We start from the raw sequence: 17692 nt of genomic DNA on the forward strand, positions 1-17692 counted from the left end.
GTCATGGAACAATCAACCTCTAATAATTAAACCCTGGAAGGAACATCAAATTAGAAGTACAAACAATATGTCACCAGGCGGCCAAATCCAATGAAAGGTGACTGTATCGTATATATTACCCACAATTTAAGCATCAGATTTTAATAGTAAAGCCCGACATTCGTAAGCTTAAGCGTTTGTGAAACTCGAGTCTTTGGCTTGATATTGATTAGTACAGATCCGACCAATGAAAGATGCTGTCCATGGTGTGTCTGCATATGGTATGCAATCTAAATAATCAGCTGATAAATTCAGATTTCCTCAAAAGTTTCGAAAACTCAAACATTAAATATGTATCTACATTGTTTCTTAACATTATTTCTTAGAAACCTATTTTTAAACAGCAGATAATTCACGAGATTTTAAATTAAACTTTAAAATTTTTTGACGACATTGTATTGTGGACTATTTTTGCATGTCAAATATAGGTTTGGGGTGTGGGGCACGTTGTTTTAAAGTCAAAATTTATAATTCATGGATGTACGAAGAAACTCTTAACGTTTTTTCCATTTTTTATTTTTTTTATTAATAATTTACTCTTAATCTTATTATTTAGTTCGCATTGTAGTTTAAAGATATTATAATAAATATTCATATTTTAAGAATGTATATTTAACATAAATGGTAAATAAATATTTATTCTCAAATTTAGACTGTTTTCAATTTCTTGAATGAAATTAAGGTTAGGATGGCTGCCAGTACCAAAGACCCTGATAAAAACAGAAAATATCAATGATAATCAAGTTTTTTGTGGTAGTCAAATTGGATTTTAGGTTAAGCTATAAGGAAGTGTACAGTATTTATTTATTCATTTATTCCTGTATACGCTCTTGATAAAAAATAGTCATTATCAAACCATTGCTAATTTTCTCATGTGAAAACGTTCTTTATAGAGTTTAATTAAAAGAGATTAACAGTACGGTCCCACTCTCCACTAAAAACCACAATTTCTTCTGTCAGTGTACTACAGATCACTGCAGTACACGTTCGGCTAAGTTTAGGGTGGTCCATGCCCCACCAAGCTGTCCCTTTTGATCAATAATGACCCATGAAATTTAAATTTTTCGTTTCTCCTCTTTTCTACTTTTTTTTTGGTCGAAGGATGCATTTTCAATCTCGAAGTGGAAAAGTACATCTAATATTGTTTAAGTTTAGTGATTGTTGAAGCATAGATCAAAACGTGCAGAATTAAATACAAATTAAAGAAAACGGAACCGGAGCTATAGTTAGTCCAAGGTGTGACAGTAAATCCAGCGGCGTTGTCCGACTCCGTTGTAATTAAAAAATCGTCCAATACATTCAAAACAGCTGTATGATAAATTTATAGTGATAACCAGACAACTCTGAACTACAGGGTTGCCTACAAAAGGATAAGACTGAAAAGACGACCTGAAACTCTAAAAATATAAAGTTTAATTTTTGGTCTTTGCATTCAAATGAGTAATTTGATGGTTTACTAAATGATTAAGCACAGAAATAAGCCAGTTTTAGCCTTGAATGCAAGAAAACGGACAATAAGCCAGTTTTGGCCTTGAATGCAAGAAAACGGACCAAGCAAATTCCTTACAGTTGTCTCTGAAGTCACATCCTTTGCTCAAGTTATGGTTTTAAATAGTTCAATGAGCATGAAGGACAGTTATGTGCAGTCTAAACAGACCCATTTAAGATTAGTAAAACTATTTGCTTTGTAACAACATTAGATACACTAAAGTATTTCTGGAAAATCGTCTTCCTATTTCAGAGATTTCTGGTTATTACTGTAAACAAACCTTAAAAATGAAAACCAATTAAAATTTCGTATTTTCTGTTCCTGTAATGAGTCCGAAGATAAGGTAAGTTCCATATTCAGCATACAGGGAGGATACAGCTAGAGGACCGATAACTCGTGCTGAAATAACATTATTTCAAGAATATGGACCAAGCACTGTTTTTGCAAATGTTACCTAAACTTCCAAATGTTGTTAGCAGTCCTAACCACAGCCCCTGTAAAAAAAAATAAATGCAAAATGTGTACCAGCATTCTTTCTAAGAACCTTAAAACTCTCAAAGTCTAATTTCCAATTATTCTTCGTAATCTGATGGTGTAAAACTTTTTAAGGTTTGTAACCTCAGGTTGCAATGATTGAACAAATTTAAACATGAGGAACATCAAAATTTGAGGCAAATCGTTCAAGGGGTTCGTGAGTTTTGACCGGGCTTAATTTAACCAACCCAAACCCACCCCAAACTAAAAATTACTACTTTATATCTTATGATGTCTTTGTCTAGAAACTAAGTTTTCCCTGGTAAAGAATTGTTAAACCAAACTAAGAATATTCCCATAATTCCCCAATCCAAATTTGCGGCAAATCGGTCAAGGGTTTAATGATCGGATATAAACATATTTAAACATATATTATTATTTCATCATATTTACAGAATCTTGTATCTTGTATCTTCTATATGTCCCTCACCTGGTTTACCCCCACCAGCATCTTAGAGTAGAGAGAAGCTGTGAGAGTGACACAGAAAGGATATCCCATCGTAGCTAGAGCATACCCAACCAGAAACTGTGCAACAGTTATCTAGGCTCACAGCTTTCAAAACATCATAGCAGATTATTTCAAATTAACGTCGATACGGCTGAACCTAATGGGCTTGAATTCTGTGTGGAAATCGAAGTGATTTATGCCCAACAGGGTTTAATGTAAACTCATACAGAAATATATTTTCTAAAACTTCCCAATAATAATCAGCCAATGTTATTTTATCCACAATTTACAACGGTTTCATTTAAACCTTGTCTTGAGAAAAAATGGCGTAATATCCTTTTTTTCAGATTTGAGATTCTTCAATCTCAGTTTCTTAATAAAAGTTACTTACAGATTAATGTAGCAGAAGCTAAGAAGGAAGTTTACAGAAATTAGATAAATGATCAGATAGAAAACGACAACATCTTCCTGAATCAGATGGAAAACGACAAAATCTTCCTGAATCAGATAGAAAACGACAACATCTTCCTGAATCAGACAGAAAACGACGATGTCTTCCTGAATCAGATAGAAAACGACAAAATCTCCCTGAATCAGATAGAAAACGACAAAATCTTCCTGAATCAGATAAAAAAAACGACAACATCTTCCTGAATCAGATAGAAAACGACAATATCTTCCTGAATCAGATAGAAAACGACAAAATCTTCCTGAATCAGATAAAAAACGACGACGTCATCCTGAATCAGATAAAAAAACGACAAAATCTTCCTGAATCAGATGGAAAACGACGATGTCTTCCTGAATCAGATAAAAAACGACAACATCTTCCTGAATCAGATAGAAAACGACGATGTCTTCCTGAATCAGATAAAAACGACAACATCTTCCTGAATCAGATAGAAAACGACAACATCTTCCTGAATCAGATAGAAAACGACGATGTCTTCCTGAATCAGATAAAAAAAACGACAACATATTCCTGAATCAGATAGAAAACGACGATATCTTCCTGAATCAGATAAAAAACGACAACATCTTCCTTAATAACATAGAAAAACGACAAAATCTTCCTAAATCAGATAAAAAACGACAACATATTCCTGAATCTGATAGAAAACGACAACATCTTCCTTAATAAGATAGAAAAACGACAAAATCTTCCTAAATCAGATAAAAACGACAACATCTCCCTGAATCAGATAGAAAACGACCACATCTTCCCGAATCAGATAAAAAACGACAACATCTTCCTGCATCAGATAGAAAACGACAATATCTTCGTAAGTCAGATAAAACGACAACATCTTCCTGAATCAGATAAAACGACAACATTTTCCTGAATCAGATAGAAAAACGACAACATATTACTGAATCAGATTAAATAGGACAACATCTTCCTTAATCATTTAGTGTGGAAGGGTACTTGAGAATTACTTAATAAATTACATAATAAATAATATGAAATCAAAAATAAATTAAAAGACCATTAAATCCATATTCAAGATTGCATTAAATCCATATTTAAGATTTCGAAGAGCCTGTTAAAACCACAACTTGTTTTAAAAGTTCCTTTGGAATATAGGTACACCACTCATATTTACACCCTGTACTAGTTAGGTCAGAACTAAACACGGAGAAATCTTGGTCAGATCTAGCGTAGAGACTCAACACGGAGAAATCTAAACAAAGAAATTTTAAAGGGAGTGACCGGAAATGTATATTAGTTGAACTGAGTATTATGGAGAATTTTTTTAAGGATTTATTTTAGACATAGAAAACATTTTAATGATGTAAAATTACTGAGTTTGAGCGCAAAGTCGGTGTTCAAAATCATTCATTTGGGTGGTTACGTTTAGGAAATCGTTTTTTATTTTTTTATTATTATGTAACGACGACGAAAATGTATTAAAAATTCTACAGTGTCAATAAACTAATTAGATGTTTAGGAACATATTTCTCGATATAAATTTGTCAACAAATTAATGTTACAATTATTTCCTTTTCAACATTATATTGAATTTCTTATTCTTTACGTATTTGTTCATAGATTTCTTCAAATCTAATGTCGTCTTGTCAATAAAAATTCCAGAAAATCTACTGAAAATTTTTGTAAACAATAAGAGATTACAGAAACTCTGAATAAGATGACTTATTTTCGATTATAAGTTGTTCATTTTCATTTTCTCAACCTGTTCCTAAACATCTAATTAAATTACTTTAGAATTTTTGTTACATTATACAACCTTATATTGTTATATTACAACCTTTAGTCATCGATTTTTTTTCGACGCATTCATATTTCATAAATAATTGATATTTCATAACTTATTTTTTATTTTTTTGTAATCCTAAAGTTACTTTTGAAAACACACCGGGTCGAGTGGAAGAGAAGTGGTTCAACTACGTTATGCTTTTTATTAAATCTGGCCCCAGTTTATAGAAAATTATTTGATGAAAGAGACCTGCAGTATTTAGCGACATATCAACTGGGCTGACTGTAGTTCCCAGAGTGGACTAAAAAACATGGAGTAATATAAGGTTATATACATTTTACAGTACATAGCTTGGGAACTCTACGTTGCCCAGGATACTCAAAGTTACTCCCACCATTTACTCGCGCTTGGGCTTAAATTACGATTTCAGTTTTTCCTCCTATAACAGTGGGTCACTCAACTTAGAATGTCAAACTAAGAAGGTTTCCTTGGATCTCACGAGTTCTCCCCTCAAAATTTGAGGCAAATCAGTCAAGGGTTCATGAGTTAATCAGACATTCAAACTTACAAACAGAGAAATTACAACTTAATATATATATATACCAGCTGAAGGGCCTGGAGTTGCCCGTGGAAAACAAATTAAAAATGAAAAACATTTTTTTTAAATGTTGATCAAAAATTTTTTTTACCTTAAAACAACCCCCGACCACCCATGAGTATCAAAAAAAAAATGTCAGGCCAATTGGTCTACCCGTTTGGACGGCTATAGGCAATATATATATATATATATATATTTGATGTCTTGGTTTATTATATAGCTACTGAAAGGCTAGTATTTAAAGAAACTAAAAGCTTACGTTAACAACTCTCATTAAAGGATATCCTGCTCCAGGGAAGGGGAAGAGAACAACTCTTCCCAATATCATCGGTAGTATTCCCATCACTAGAAGCAGGATTCTTTCATCAAATCTAAACATTTATAAATTCAAGGGAGAGAACACAATTTTGATATAATTGAGATAATTGTTTTTATTTGCAGTTCTCATTCGTTTATAGTGGGCCAACCAATTAAAACAACCTACTCTGGTTAGGCGGGTCCAAACTACATAGTAAACTGTGATTTCTTTATTTGTATTATCTCGTGCTTTGTAGTTGAATAAAGATATGAAATATGAAAAAAATATGAATTGACTCTACAGTTTTTAAATAGCATGTATATGATTCACAATGGTTTGTTAAGATCATAAAAATGAATAACTTATCCAAGTTTTAAACTTTAAAAATGATTATTTTTAATTGTGGTTTGTCTAGAGAAGTGACATGTTGATTTCTGGTACAGAGCTTACCCTAGAGAATCGGAACTGAATTTAGTTAAATAAAGATCTACTTGAAATTCAACAACAGAGGCGGGACTATTTATTTTGTTTTTATTTTTGTTATTTTTATCTTTATTTGTGATTTTATTCAAGTTTCTATGCGTCATTTTATTGTCAGGAATTTTGCAGTGAAATCATATAAATACCTCTACAATCAACAATAAATAAATAAAAATAATATTAAGATAAGAACTTGTATTTAGCAACAAACTGAATTAAATGACGTTACCCTCTAATCCAAGATTGTAAACTAATTATACTGCCCTTTGACATAAGAAAAACCAAAAAAAGAAAACAATGTTTAGTTCTTTTCGATAAATTGTTTAGAAACATATGGTTGGGTAGATCTTTAATATATTTATGTATCAATAAAAAAATTCTCGTTCTGCAGACTGTACAAGATTGGGAGTTGGTGCCTCTCAAGCTATAAGGAAGAAACGATGGCAATCTTAGTTTTTTTTATTTGAGAATCAGAAAATATCCTTAGCTGAAAACTTTAGAATAAGATATTGCTTAATCTCAGTATCCAATGTACACACTTTTGATTTTCTCCTTAATCCTCTACTTTGGATATCCATTATCCCTACTGTATAAAAGTTACGTTTGATAACAATTACAGATACAATGCTATATCAATTGGACTAATATCCGATTGAATTAAAGTCAAAGATAATATACAGGGTGTCCCACGAAACATGACAGTTGATAAATAGTTTTGAATGTCGTCTTCCATACACTGTATTAGATATTAAAGGCTGTTTGCAGTTTATTTCGTTTAAAAAATCTTTTGCTCTAGTATATTTTACTTTGAAATTAATTTTACTATAATATGACTCCTAAATAATATTTTTATTATTGTCTTTCGTATTAAAAAATTTATCAAATTATGGAAGAAGACATTCTAAACTATTTATACCAACTGTCATGTTTCGTGGGACACCCTGTATATATATATATATATTATCTTTGATTAAAGTTCACAAGCCGGCTTTTAGAGCATTTAAACAAATATAAATTGAATCATGTTTGTTAAAACATGTTTTATCACATTTTAGGACTATTGTCATTCTGAACGTTAGTCTTAATAAAAATCAATCCAAAACTTACGTTCGTTCAATCGATGTTTAGTTCAATTGATATGACACCATCAACACCAGATATAAAAACCAGTTTTTCAAAAGTTAACGAGTACATCTTAACATGACACGCTGATTAGTTGAATTTTAAACTTCCTTCTTGGATATCAAATGAGTATTAAAATAATCTCTGGTTTAGTAAAACCAGGAGTTTAAGTATTAATCTGTTGATATCCATCATTCTAAAGTTTTCAGCTCTGGTATATTTTTACAAAATAGACGAGGATAAAAATAGATCTTTAATACAGACCTTTTCGATAGAGGACCAATCAGAGCAAACACCAAGAGGGACAAAAATCCTCCACCGATCATGGTTAAACCTAGAAAGAATATTTTAAACTATATTTAATCTGACAGAATTCAAAGTTTGAAATATTTAAGGTAATAGGTTCTTAGAGCGCTTCGTGCCCGTCTTCTATTTCAACTTTAATTCTGGCTCAATCTGTGAGCATCTTCTTTTTATACAATATAAAAAATAGCAAAAAAGTATAATTTTATTTTTATAAACCACGCAAGCCGTTTTGATAACAAATGCCCTACCAATCAAAGGCCATCATATTTCCTGTTTTCGTGAATTAATTAGTTTCAGGGCTTTTTTAGTAACTTTGAAAGAATGAATTGAATAATTTTAGTAATTCTCCAAAAATAAAATAATTTAAAGGTTTAACCTATATTTTGAAGAGCTTCAGCTGCAGTCCAAGCCCACATATCCATAGCAAGGGGTGTAAGTATCGTTTCTAAAAATATAAATTAGCGTTAAAGAGCTCATTTTAATCAACATAACAGTTTGTATTACAACAAGTGCCCAAACACTTAGGCAGTAGCAGTTCCGATTCACACCGATACTCTTTAACGCTTTCCCTGATCTACTTGCGCTAGAAACAATATGAAGAAAATGTCAGAATTAAGCACTTTCACAGCATTTAGTAAAAGTTGTGTCAAAACAAAATAAAAATAACAGAGAAAACTAAAATCAGAAAATATACTGTATGAACACAATTCAACTTTTATTAAAACGATATTTCTCCAAAAATAAAACCTTTCGGTAATTTTTGTGTAAATACAGGGGAAGAAAGTTCCAAACCATGATTATGTTCTAAACCTGTCATTGAGAGTCAGGTTTGGGCACAAATACTATGATCAACGTTTTAGTAACTCTTCCAGTGCCGAGTGCAAATATTGATTAAAGAAACTATTTCCAAAATATAAATAAACAAGACGAAAACTACCAAAAAAAAAACACTATTTACTTCTTTTCTAAAATCAAAACAGTGAGTGATCGTTTATTTTCAATTAAACCCCGGATACCATTTTCAACAACAATTCAAGGTTTTTCATTTCTCTCTTCGTTTTGAAAATTTGAGATACTTCGAGAGAAATACTAATTCTTTGCTTCACATGCCTTCTTCAGCATATCATAGAACTCAATAATTCATCACCTATCAACATCTTTGCTTTACTGCCAATACGAAGAGATTGCTTATAATTCACGAATTCAGACTACGAACTCCAACTGGCAACGGAATGGGCTCAGCTTGAGAAGCAAGATCGACCATCCATTTTTGCTAATAGCATGAATTTGAATCTTGAACGCGTTTTGGAACATAAACCAACTTATAGAACAATCAATAATTTGGTAATATTCAACAATTCAGAACAAAACACACTTTCATAATTTACAGAATTGCATGAATCATTGAAAATATTTTTATCTTCTAATTTATTCTAAAATTTGTTTGCACATTGAACTTTTAAATACGGAGAGTACAGATGATTTCAAGTTTCCTTCATGTTCAATAAAAAATTTACCGCATTTTTTTGTTCAATTTTGTTTTAATTAATATTAGAATTTTTCAAAGTTTGAAGTCGTTATATTTTGAATTATCAGAACATATAATGTATTATTTACATTTCTATTCCTTCATTGTTTAAATTCAACTGAATGCGAAAAACTTGTTTTGTTACAAAATTGTGTAATTATGCTTTAAAATGTCATTGATACAAATCTGTTAAATGTCTAAAAATCGCGACATGTTCCAAAACGTCTTTTGTGAATTTGCTTCAAAAATGTGACAAAATGAATTCAATTATCATCAAAAATTGAAATTTATTTATTTGTAAGGGTTTAATACTTAAATTTTTGTTATAAATATATAACCTTAACTATTCTAAATATAAGTATGCAGACGGTTTTTTACTTTTCGACTTAAATTTAAAAAGATTACTTTGCTCATTTGGCCCAAAACTGACACTCAGTGTCAGGTCTGAGCCAAATCACGGTTTGGAACTTTCTTCCCCTGAAATATATGTGTTTGAGAAGAGACGGGAGTGTTTTTTTCAATTCTTTTGTTCAACGTTCCTTAACGACCCCATTTAGTTTCCTAACTGTACCGTCAAATTCAATTCGTTCGTTCGTTAAATGAGTTCGTTCTATGAAAAAACGACTGTGGTTTTAATAGTTCATTCGAAAAATTCTTTCGTTAAATGTCGATCTATCAATGGTATAGAAATGTCCTACCTAACAGAACAAAGTTGATAAAGAAAGAAAAGTAGTTGTAGAGACAGGTCAATGCTGGTATTATTGGTGGATACGCTTTCTAAAAATAAATTAAAGTTTTCACGCATTTTTGCTCGCAATCTCATATAGCCCCTGGGATGGAAAGTTTGTTACCTGTTCCACGCCAAAATAAAGCAAAATAACGTTCAGTAAAATTAAAAACTACGTGAATTTAAACATAACTGCATCAGAGAATCAATTCAACTCACTTGTTTTCAAATAAAGTATTACTAGCTGAACAGCCCGGCGTTGCCCGTGGAATTAAAAAAAAAACCAAATTTGAAAAAAAAAGAAATGAAAAAAAAAAATAATTTACAACTTTTTAAAGCATATGCTACCCCCAGGCCCCATGGTACCTGAGGATTTCCTAAAAGCATGTCAGCCAATTTGGCCCAGCCGTTTGGCCAGCTAAAGCTAAAAACTTTTTACAAACAAATATAATGTAAGTGAACAGCTTTATTACATATAGATGAGGGAAGAGAATTATTAGATTTATTTGTGAGAAACTATTATTTATTCAGGCTTAAAATTATAAATTTAGAACTGTAGTCACTAAAGGTGAAAATCCGGTCTAAAATTTTCGAAAATTAAATGGACTTTAAACTATATACGCCTACGAGTGAGTAAAACATGCCTCGCAATTTGCACCTTTCTTTGGCTCAGGACCTTTCTCTAAGTAGCAGAGGGGGATGTTGTGTTACAGGACCCCCCCTTTCTCTTAATGATTTTTACACCAAAAGAATAAACACCCCTTTTTAAAGTTTGCACATGAACAACACATTAATGAGTGGGGGGGGGGGATTTTAGAATTTTGAATTACCGTGGTTACCATTTCTCCATTTTCAGAATCATCATCAATATCTTCAAGCTTTCCTAAATACAACAAAAACTACCATTACTGAAATATTTGAAATTTAAAACAAATTGTTCAAAATAGATTATCTATAATCGTACAATAGGTGGCAACGTGAACTAGACAAATTATATACAAGCACAACGACGACGACAGGGTTACCCACAAAAGATGAGACTGTACAGGCGACCGGAAACTCTTAAGATATGACGATCTCAAGGTTAAATTAAGTAATCTGTCTTAGATATAGTAATCTAACGACTTATTCACTTATTTGGCTGCAGAAATAAACAGTTTACAGTTACAGTGAATCTTGAATACATGGGAAAAAGGCAGGCGCGTAGTGGAGGGGGGCCGGAACCACTGTGCCCCCCTTGACATGCACCTCCCTAGAGCCAGAGGCAGGCTCTAATTTATTAAACAGTAAACTTACATAAATATTCAGATTTTTTACTTTTCTTATCAATCGACAATGTCACAATTTGTCCATTTTATGATTATTTCTCAAATTCTTTTTTGTACCTTAATCTTATCTACAATGATTGGTAATTATGGTCATGACTAATACTCAGCCTTCAGGTAGATTAGTATAGATTTTAAACTTTATTTTTTCTTAATACCGGTTTTTTTAGGGGGTGCACATCAACAGTTAGAGGGGTGCACACAAAAAAAAATGTGCTCCCCCCTAGGCTAAACCTCCACTACGCGCCTGGAAGCAGGCATCCGTAAAATCGTCTCTGAAGTCTGTTTGTGGGTAACCCTGTAGGTTTTCAAAGATTTAGCTTAGATGAAATCGTCTTTGAATGGTTACTTGTAATTGAAAATGACTATGACCCCTAAACATTAAAAGCTTTATTTGCAAAAGAATTTAAATAACTATCTAGTTTTTTATCTAACTTAACATGTTTTGAGGATTTCACCTTTTAGATTAGCAAACTATTTTAAAGTCTATAAGAATGTTTAAAAGATTTGTTTGATGCCGAATGGCACATTTATTAGTGTCATGCTGATTTCTGCTGCGGAAACACCGGAGAAAATGTCAGAATTTAACACTTTTAAAGCTACAACGATATCTGCCACATTTTTGATCAATGTTAAAGGTTACCATTATGAATAGACCTCTTCAAGTTCAGTGTCCCTCCAGTATTTTGAACTCGAGGATAAAATAGGAATGAAAACTCACTGTTAAAGTTAAGACCCCCGTCCACGACTGAGATCCGAGAATATGATTTGAGAAGCTGGCGAGGTTCTGCAGTTTGTGTATCTATCTTAGTTGGACCCAGGGATACTCTGGAGGCTTCTCTTAATATTCTTCTCTTGACAGGAGGCAACTATAGTAATAATAATAATAATAATAATAATAATAATATTTGCAGACCCCATATTATTTTCGGAAAAAAAGTCCCGGGAATTTAAAACTCAGGATTCTGTCCTAGGACATCAGAAAATTGGGACTTTTTTACCAAAGCTTTTATTTCCAAGTTTTTTTTTCAGAAATGTTTTTTGCCTTAACTTTATTACATAGATTCTTTTAAACAAACCTTACCTTCTCATTTCTCTCTTGAATTTTTATAAATTCTCTTTCCTTCACAGCAATATATTTCTCTTGGAATATGTAGGGTAGGTACAGAATTATACACAGGGCACCAGTAGAAGCACTTACCCACCTAGATATATCCTTCTTTGCAATTTCAAAGTTGTTAAATGAATTGAGTCTTTACCGCAAACTATAATTTTATTATCTCTATATCTTTGCAACCCATGTCTTCAACCTTAAATATTTGAAACTACAACTTCTGTTAGATAAAATAACCTAAGTTTGTAATATAAAATGTTTCCCCCATTAGGTTGCACAGATATATTAGGGATCAGAAAATTCGAGTTTGTGGCAAAGACTTAACTCCTTTTCAAGATGCTTCGGCTTTATATTTTATATCACTAGCTCAATTTAATTTTTGGTAAAGTTCATTTTAGGACGGGGATTTTAAATTCACAGCTTTTAAGTATTTTTTATCCCCCGCCATTTTTACTTTTTATTTTTTTTAATAAACAAACCCTAAATACTTAGCAAATCAAAATACTTACCCAGTAGCTGTGAACATATCAAGTTATATGCCTATACTTACCCAGTAGCTGTGAACATATCACTGTAAATGCCTATACTTACCCAGTAGCTGTGAACATATCAAGGAATATGCCTGTACTTACCCAGCATCTGTGAACATATCAAGGTATATGCCTGTACTTACCCAGTAGCTGTGAACATATCAAGGTATACGCCTTTACTTACCCAGTAGCTGTGAACATATCAAGGTATATGCCTGTACTTACCCAGTAGCTGTGAACATATCAAGGTATATGCCTGTACTTACCCAGTAGCTGTGAACATATCAAGGTATATGCCTGTACTTACCCAGTAGCTGTGAACATATCAAGGTATATGCCTGTACTTACCCAGTAGCTGTGAACATATCAAGGTATATGCCTGTACTTACCCAGTAGCTGTGTACATATCAAGGTATATGCCTGAACTTTCCCCTGAAATTCTTTGAGCACCTAGAGGAACCAAACCAGCCTAATATTAACAGAATTTACATATATGTAAACTGGTTTTTGGACATAGACCGTTCGTTAATATAAAGTTTTATTTATTTTAAAAAAACATTCGACAAATATATAAAGTTTATGTCTTTGACTTGTCTGCTGCTGATTTGTCAGTTTTTTTATTGTGACCAATAAATGTACGTTAAACATTTTTTTCTGTATCCAGTCGATGCTAAAATGTTGCCCAGAAATATTGGCTTTAAAACTTTGCCGAAATCCATCAACCATAAATGATAACAGACAATTCCGGAAAATAAAAAAGGCGGCTTAAAAATCAAAATTTAAAAGCTTATTTTATTACTAAAAAATGTAGCGTGAAACGTCATTAAGTCCAAATATTTATTGACTTTTGTAATTAAAGAACTAATTGCCTGAATTCCAGGTCCTATGATGAACCCCATGGTTTGGAAGAGAGATAAAAGAGCAATATGAGTAGTTCGTTCTTCTATCCTTGTAGCTAGAGATACATAGTATCTTCCAGTAGAATTTATTGCTAAAATACAAACATTAGAGTTTATTGCTTAATTACAAACATTAGAGTTTATTGCTAAAATACAAACATTAGAGTTTATTGCTTAAATACAAATAAATTATTTATTTCTAAAGAAAGAATGTAAGAGTTTATTACTTGAATATAAATAGTAGAGTGTATTGCTAGAATACAAATAGGAGAATTTATAGCTAGAAAGAGTTTATTGCTTGTCAATTTGAATAGTATATTTCATTGCTAAAATAATGATTATAATCTTAATAATTATGATGATTTTTCAAAATATTTCTTTCCTTCAGCTGTATGTAAAATTGCACTATCTATGACAAATTTTTTTTTCATAGATTTTCTATAGATTTTCATAGATTTTCATAAATTTTCATAGATTTTCATAGATTTTCATAGATTTTCATAGATTTACATAAATTTTCATAAATTTTCATAGATTTTCATAAAGGAATTGAGTCCTTGCCACAACCTCAAATTTGCTATTCCCGATATCTTTGTAACCTAATGTTGTAAACCTTTGATATTTCAAACTAAGAATTATGTTAGATCAAAGAATCTAAGTGTGAAATATCAAAGGTGTACGACTTTGGGTTGAAATGATATCGGGATTAGAAAATCTGAGTTTGTGGCAAAGACTCATTTCCTTTTCATAGATTTTCATAAATTTCCATGGCTAAATTCAAACTGTTCTTGATTGTTTCTTATTTTAAAGAGTTTCAAGTCATCATTATATTAAGTGACAGTCGACATAAATTCAGGGGTCTCACATTTAATTAGTTGCATGCCGGAGTTTTATGATGAGTCAAAATTATAAAAAACCAAACAGGATGTGTCTAAACTCAGAGTTAAAGAGTCTATAAAAGTACTTTCATGTTACCCTCCATTTATGGAGTGACATGTCTGATTTATAATGGTACCCTAAAAAGCTTTGTTTGATCATCAAGCTTAAAAAGAGTGTTCGCGAAAAAGGTGGTATAGGTTCACGGCGAAAAATAAGTGATTTTGATCGCTACTAATCTTAATACTATCTGTTGCGTCTATAAAGGGATAATTGTTAAAAATGACTCATGCTGAAGAACGTAGCGTCCATACAAATTCTGAAAAATGCAACATAATCAATTTGATTAGAAACAAATAATTTAGATATTACAACCTAGAATCATCGATAATTTTTAGACACATTCGTATAAAGTTGATATTTCATAATATTTTTTAGTTTTTTATGATCTGAGAGTTACTTTTGAAACATTTCTTCCTGTTTCGAGGATTTTTGATAATTAAGACGACATTTTAATATTTCCAAGGAATGTTCGAAAATATTAACTTTATGCGAATGAGTCGAAAAATAATCGATTACTATTGTTTGTAATATCTGAATGATTTGGTTGTAATTAAATTGATTATTTTACGATCCTTAGTTGTATGTTGCATCTTTCAGAATTTGTATGGACGCTACGTTCTTCAGCATGAGTCATTTTAACAATTATCTCCTTATAGAGGCAACAGATAGTATTAAGATTAGTAGCGATCAAAAGCGATTATTTTTTGCTTAAACCTATACCCCCTTACATTTTAATCTTAAAGGGAGTCTTTAAGATTAAAATTTTGAAAATTTGTTAAAGCTAGACAAGGGACATTATCTCCTTAATATTATTAATCAATTAAAGGTTTCAAGGGTACCGTTGTGAATCCGGTATCCCCCATCTTTTTAAAAAATGTATGGTCACTTGAAATTTACAACGATAGTCCCCTTAAAATGACATGAGAGATTTTTTCAAGTCTTCAGTTATCTTTCCAAGGTCATAAACTATTTTTCCAGGTCATCAGCTATCTTTCCCAGGTCATAAGCTATTTTTCCAGGTCATCAGATATCTTTCCCAGGAAATAAACTATTTTTCCAGGTCATCGGATATCTTTCCCAGGTCATAAAATATGTAAAAGGAAATAATACCTGTCAAACATCCGATAAGTGAAAATTACCTGTCAAACATTCCAATAAGGAATTATTACCTGTCAAACATCCGATAAGTGAAAATTACCTGTCAAACATTCCAATAAGGAATTATTACCTGACAAACATTACAATAAGGAAATATTACCTGTCAAACATTACAATAAGGAAATATTACCTGTCAAACATTCCGATAAGATAATATTACCTGTCAAACATTCTAATAATGTAATATTACACGTCAAACATTCCAATAAGGAAATATTACTTGTGAAACATTTCGATAAGAGAATATTACCTGTCAAATATTCCAATAAGAAAATTACCTGTCAAACATTTCGATAAGGAAATATTACCTGTCAAATATGACGATAAAGAAATATTACCTATCACACATTCTTATAAGGAATTATTACCTGTCAAACATTCCGATAAGATAATATTACATGTCAAACATTCTGATAAGGTAATATTACCTGTCAAACATTCCGATAAAGAAATATTACCTGTCACACATTCTCATAAGGAATTATTACCTGTCAAACATTCCGAGAAGATAATATTACATGTCAAACATTCTGATAAGGTAATGTTACCTGTCAAACGTTTCGATAAGAGAATATTAACTGTCAAATATGACGATAAAGAAATATTACCTGTCACACATTCTCATAATGAATTATTACCTGTCAAACATTCCGATAAGAGAATAGAAAATATTCCCCCCGCAGAACAAGCAACAGCAAAGCAGTGCTACAGGCCGTACGCTCTTCACCCTTAAGGTTTAATTAAATTAATCACTTATTTTCAAAGATGGATACTATATTCCAATTGTTTTTAGGAACACCATTTTGCTCATCTAACCGTTTAAAAGTGTCTCTGAAAGTCAGAATTATAGTTTTTGTTTCTGTTTCTTTAAAATAAGTTTTTACTGTTTCTAGTCTATTGTAATACATGAAGTACTTAACAACTTTAAGCTTTTCTAAATTTAAATCTTTTCTTTACTTTTTGTGACAACACTCAATATAAAAAAACTTAAAAAAACATAATAACATAAAAACCTTCTTGTCTACTTGTAATTTTTAAACCTCCTTGTGTACTTGTAATTTGTAAACCTCTTTGTCTACTTGTGATTTTTAAACCTCCTTGTCTACTTGTAATTTGTAAACCTCTTTGTCTACTTGTAATTTTTAAACCTCCTTGTCTACTTGTAATTTGTAAACCTCCTTGTCTACTTGTAATTTTTAAACCTCCTTGTCTACTTGTAATTTGTAAACATCCTTGTCTAATGTCTACCTGTAAACCTTCTTGTCTAATGTCTACCTTTAAACCTCTTTGCCTAATGTCTACCTGTAAATCCCCTTGTCTATAATTTCTACCTGTAAACCTCCTTGTCTAATGTCTACTAGTAAACCTCCTTGTCTAATGTCTACCTGTAAACCTTTTTGTCCAATGTCTGCCTGTAAACCTCCTTGTCTGATGTCTACCTGTAAACCTCCTAGTCTAATGTCTACCTGTAAACCTCCTTACCAAATAGAATATTACACCGGTTTTTTAAATTCAACTCCGTGGAAAATAAGATGCAGCTTGAATCCGAAAGCTCAAGCCGTAAATAAGGTCCAACGACAGCTTAGACCCGAGCCGTATTTTCCCGAGTTTTTTAAATCGCGGGCTCAGAAACATCATTTGAAATGATTACAAAATACTTACTGATTCCAAATAAGGTTTGACCCCAGTATAGATAATACTGCTGCCTGTACAAGTTTTTTAAATTATATGAGGTTGCAACTTTGAACTCGATATGCACTGCAGAAAATTTTAATTTGAAGCGTGTGAGTGCTTTCTCTGTGAAAAAAACAGAATATATTTTTGCGCTGTTTTTTTTTGGCCGAGAGAACATTTTTTTGTGGCTTCAAATCTGTTTGTTCTGCCTTTAAGAGACCATTCTGTGCAAATAGATTATCAAGTACAATAGGTGGATACAGAAAAA

At 31.8% G+C, this 17692-nt stretch overlaps 1 protein-coding gene across 2 annotated transcripts; it reads right to left on the reverse strand.

Moving 5' to 3' along the window:
* Nucleotides 1-629: 629 nt before the first annotated feature.
* LOC111710105 (major facilitator superfamily domain-containing protein 8) lies at nt 630-13769 on the reverse strand. 2 transcript variants are annotated; one of them, XM_023484135.1, is made up of 15 exons: nt 13624-13769; nt 13144-13223; nt 12195-12315; nt 11832-11979; nt 10625-10668; nt 9757-9835; nt 7907-7975; nt 7489-7558; nt 5584-5695; nt 4976-5027; nt 4083-4192; nt 2493-2603; nt 1983-2022; nt 1850-1927; nt 630-749 (listed from the first exon to the last, which is right to left on the reverse strand). In XM_023484135.1, the coding sequence occupies exons 1-15, from the start codon at nt 13651-13653 to the stop codon at nt 688-690; spliced, it is 1206 nt and encodes a 401-aa protein (XP_023339903.1). In that variant the 5' UTR covers nt 13654-13769; the 3' UTR covers nt 630-687. The 2 variants fall into 2 exon arrangements, with proteins under 2 accessions (XP_023339903.1, XP_023339902.1); XM_023484134.1 differs by having other exon boundaries at nt 10616-10668.
* Between the last annotated feature and the right edge of the window lie 3923 nt (nt 13770-17692).

Source organism: Eurytemora carolleeae, unplaced genomic scaffold (genome assembly GCF_000591075.1).
Source record: "Eurytemora carolleeae unplaced genomic scaffold, Eaff_2.0 scaffold676, whole genome shotgun sequence".
NCBI classification, from domain to species: domain Eukaryota; kingdom Metazoa; phylum Arthropoda; class Copepoda; order Calanoida; family Temoridae; genus Eurytemora; species Eurytemora carolleeae.

Excerpts from the sequence above, each read along its gene's own strand:
- LOC111710105 (XM_023484134.1), bottom strand. The coding sequence starts at position 13,653 with ATGGGGTTCATCATAGGACCTGGAATTCAG. Across the intron at positions 13,224-13,623 it reads TCATAGGACCTGGAATTCAG|GCTGGTTTGGTTCCTCTAGG; the intron begins GCAATTAGTTCT and ends TGTTAATATTAG. Across the intron at positions 11,980-12,194 it reads TTCAAGAGAGAAATGAGAAG|TTGCCTCCTGTCAAGAGAAG; the intron begins GTAAGGTTTGTT and ends TTATTACTATAG.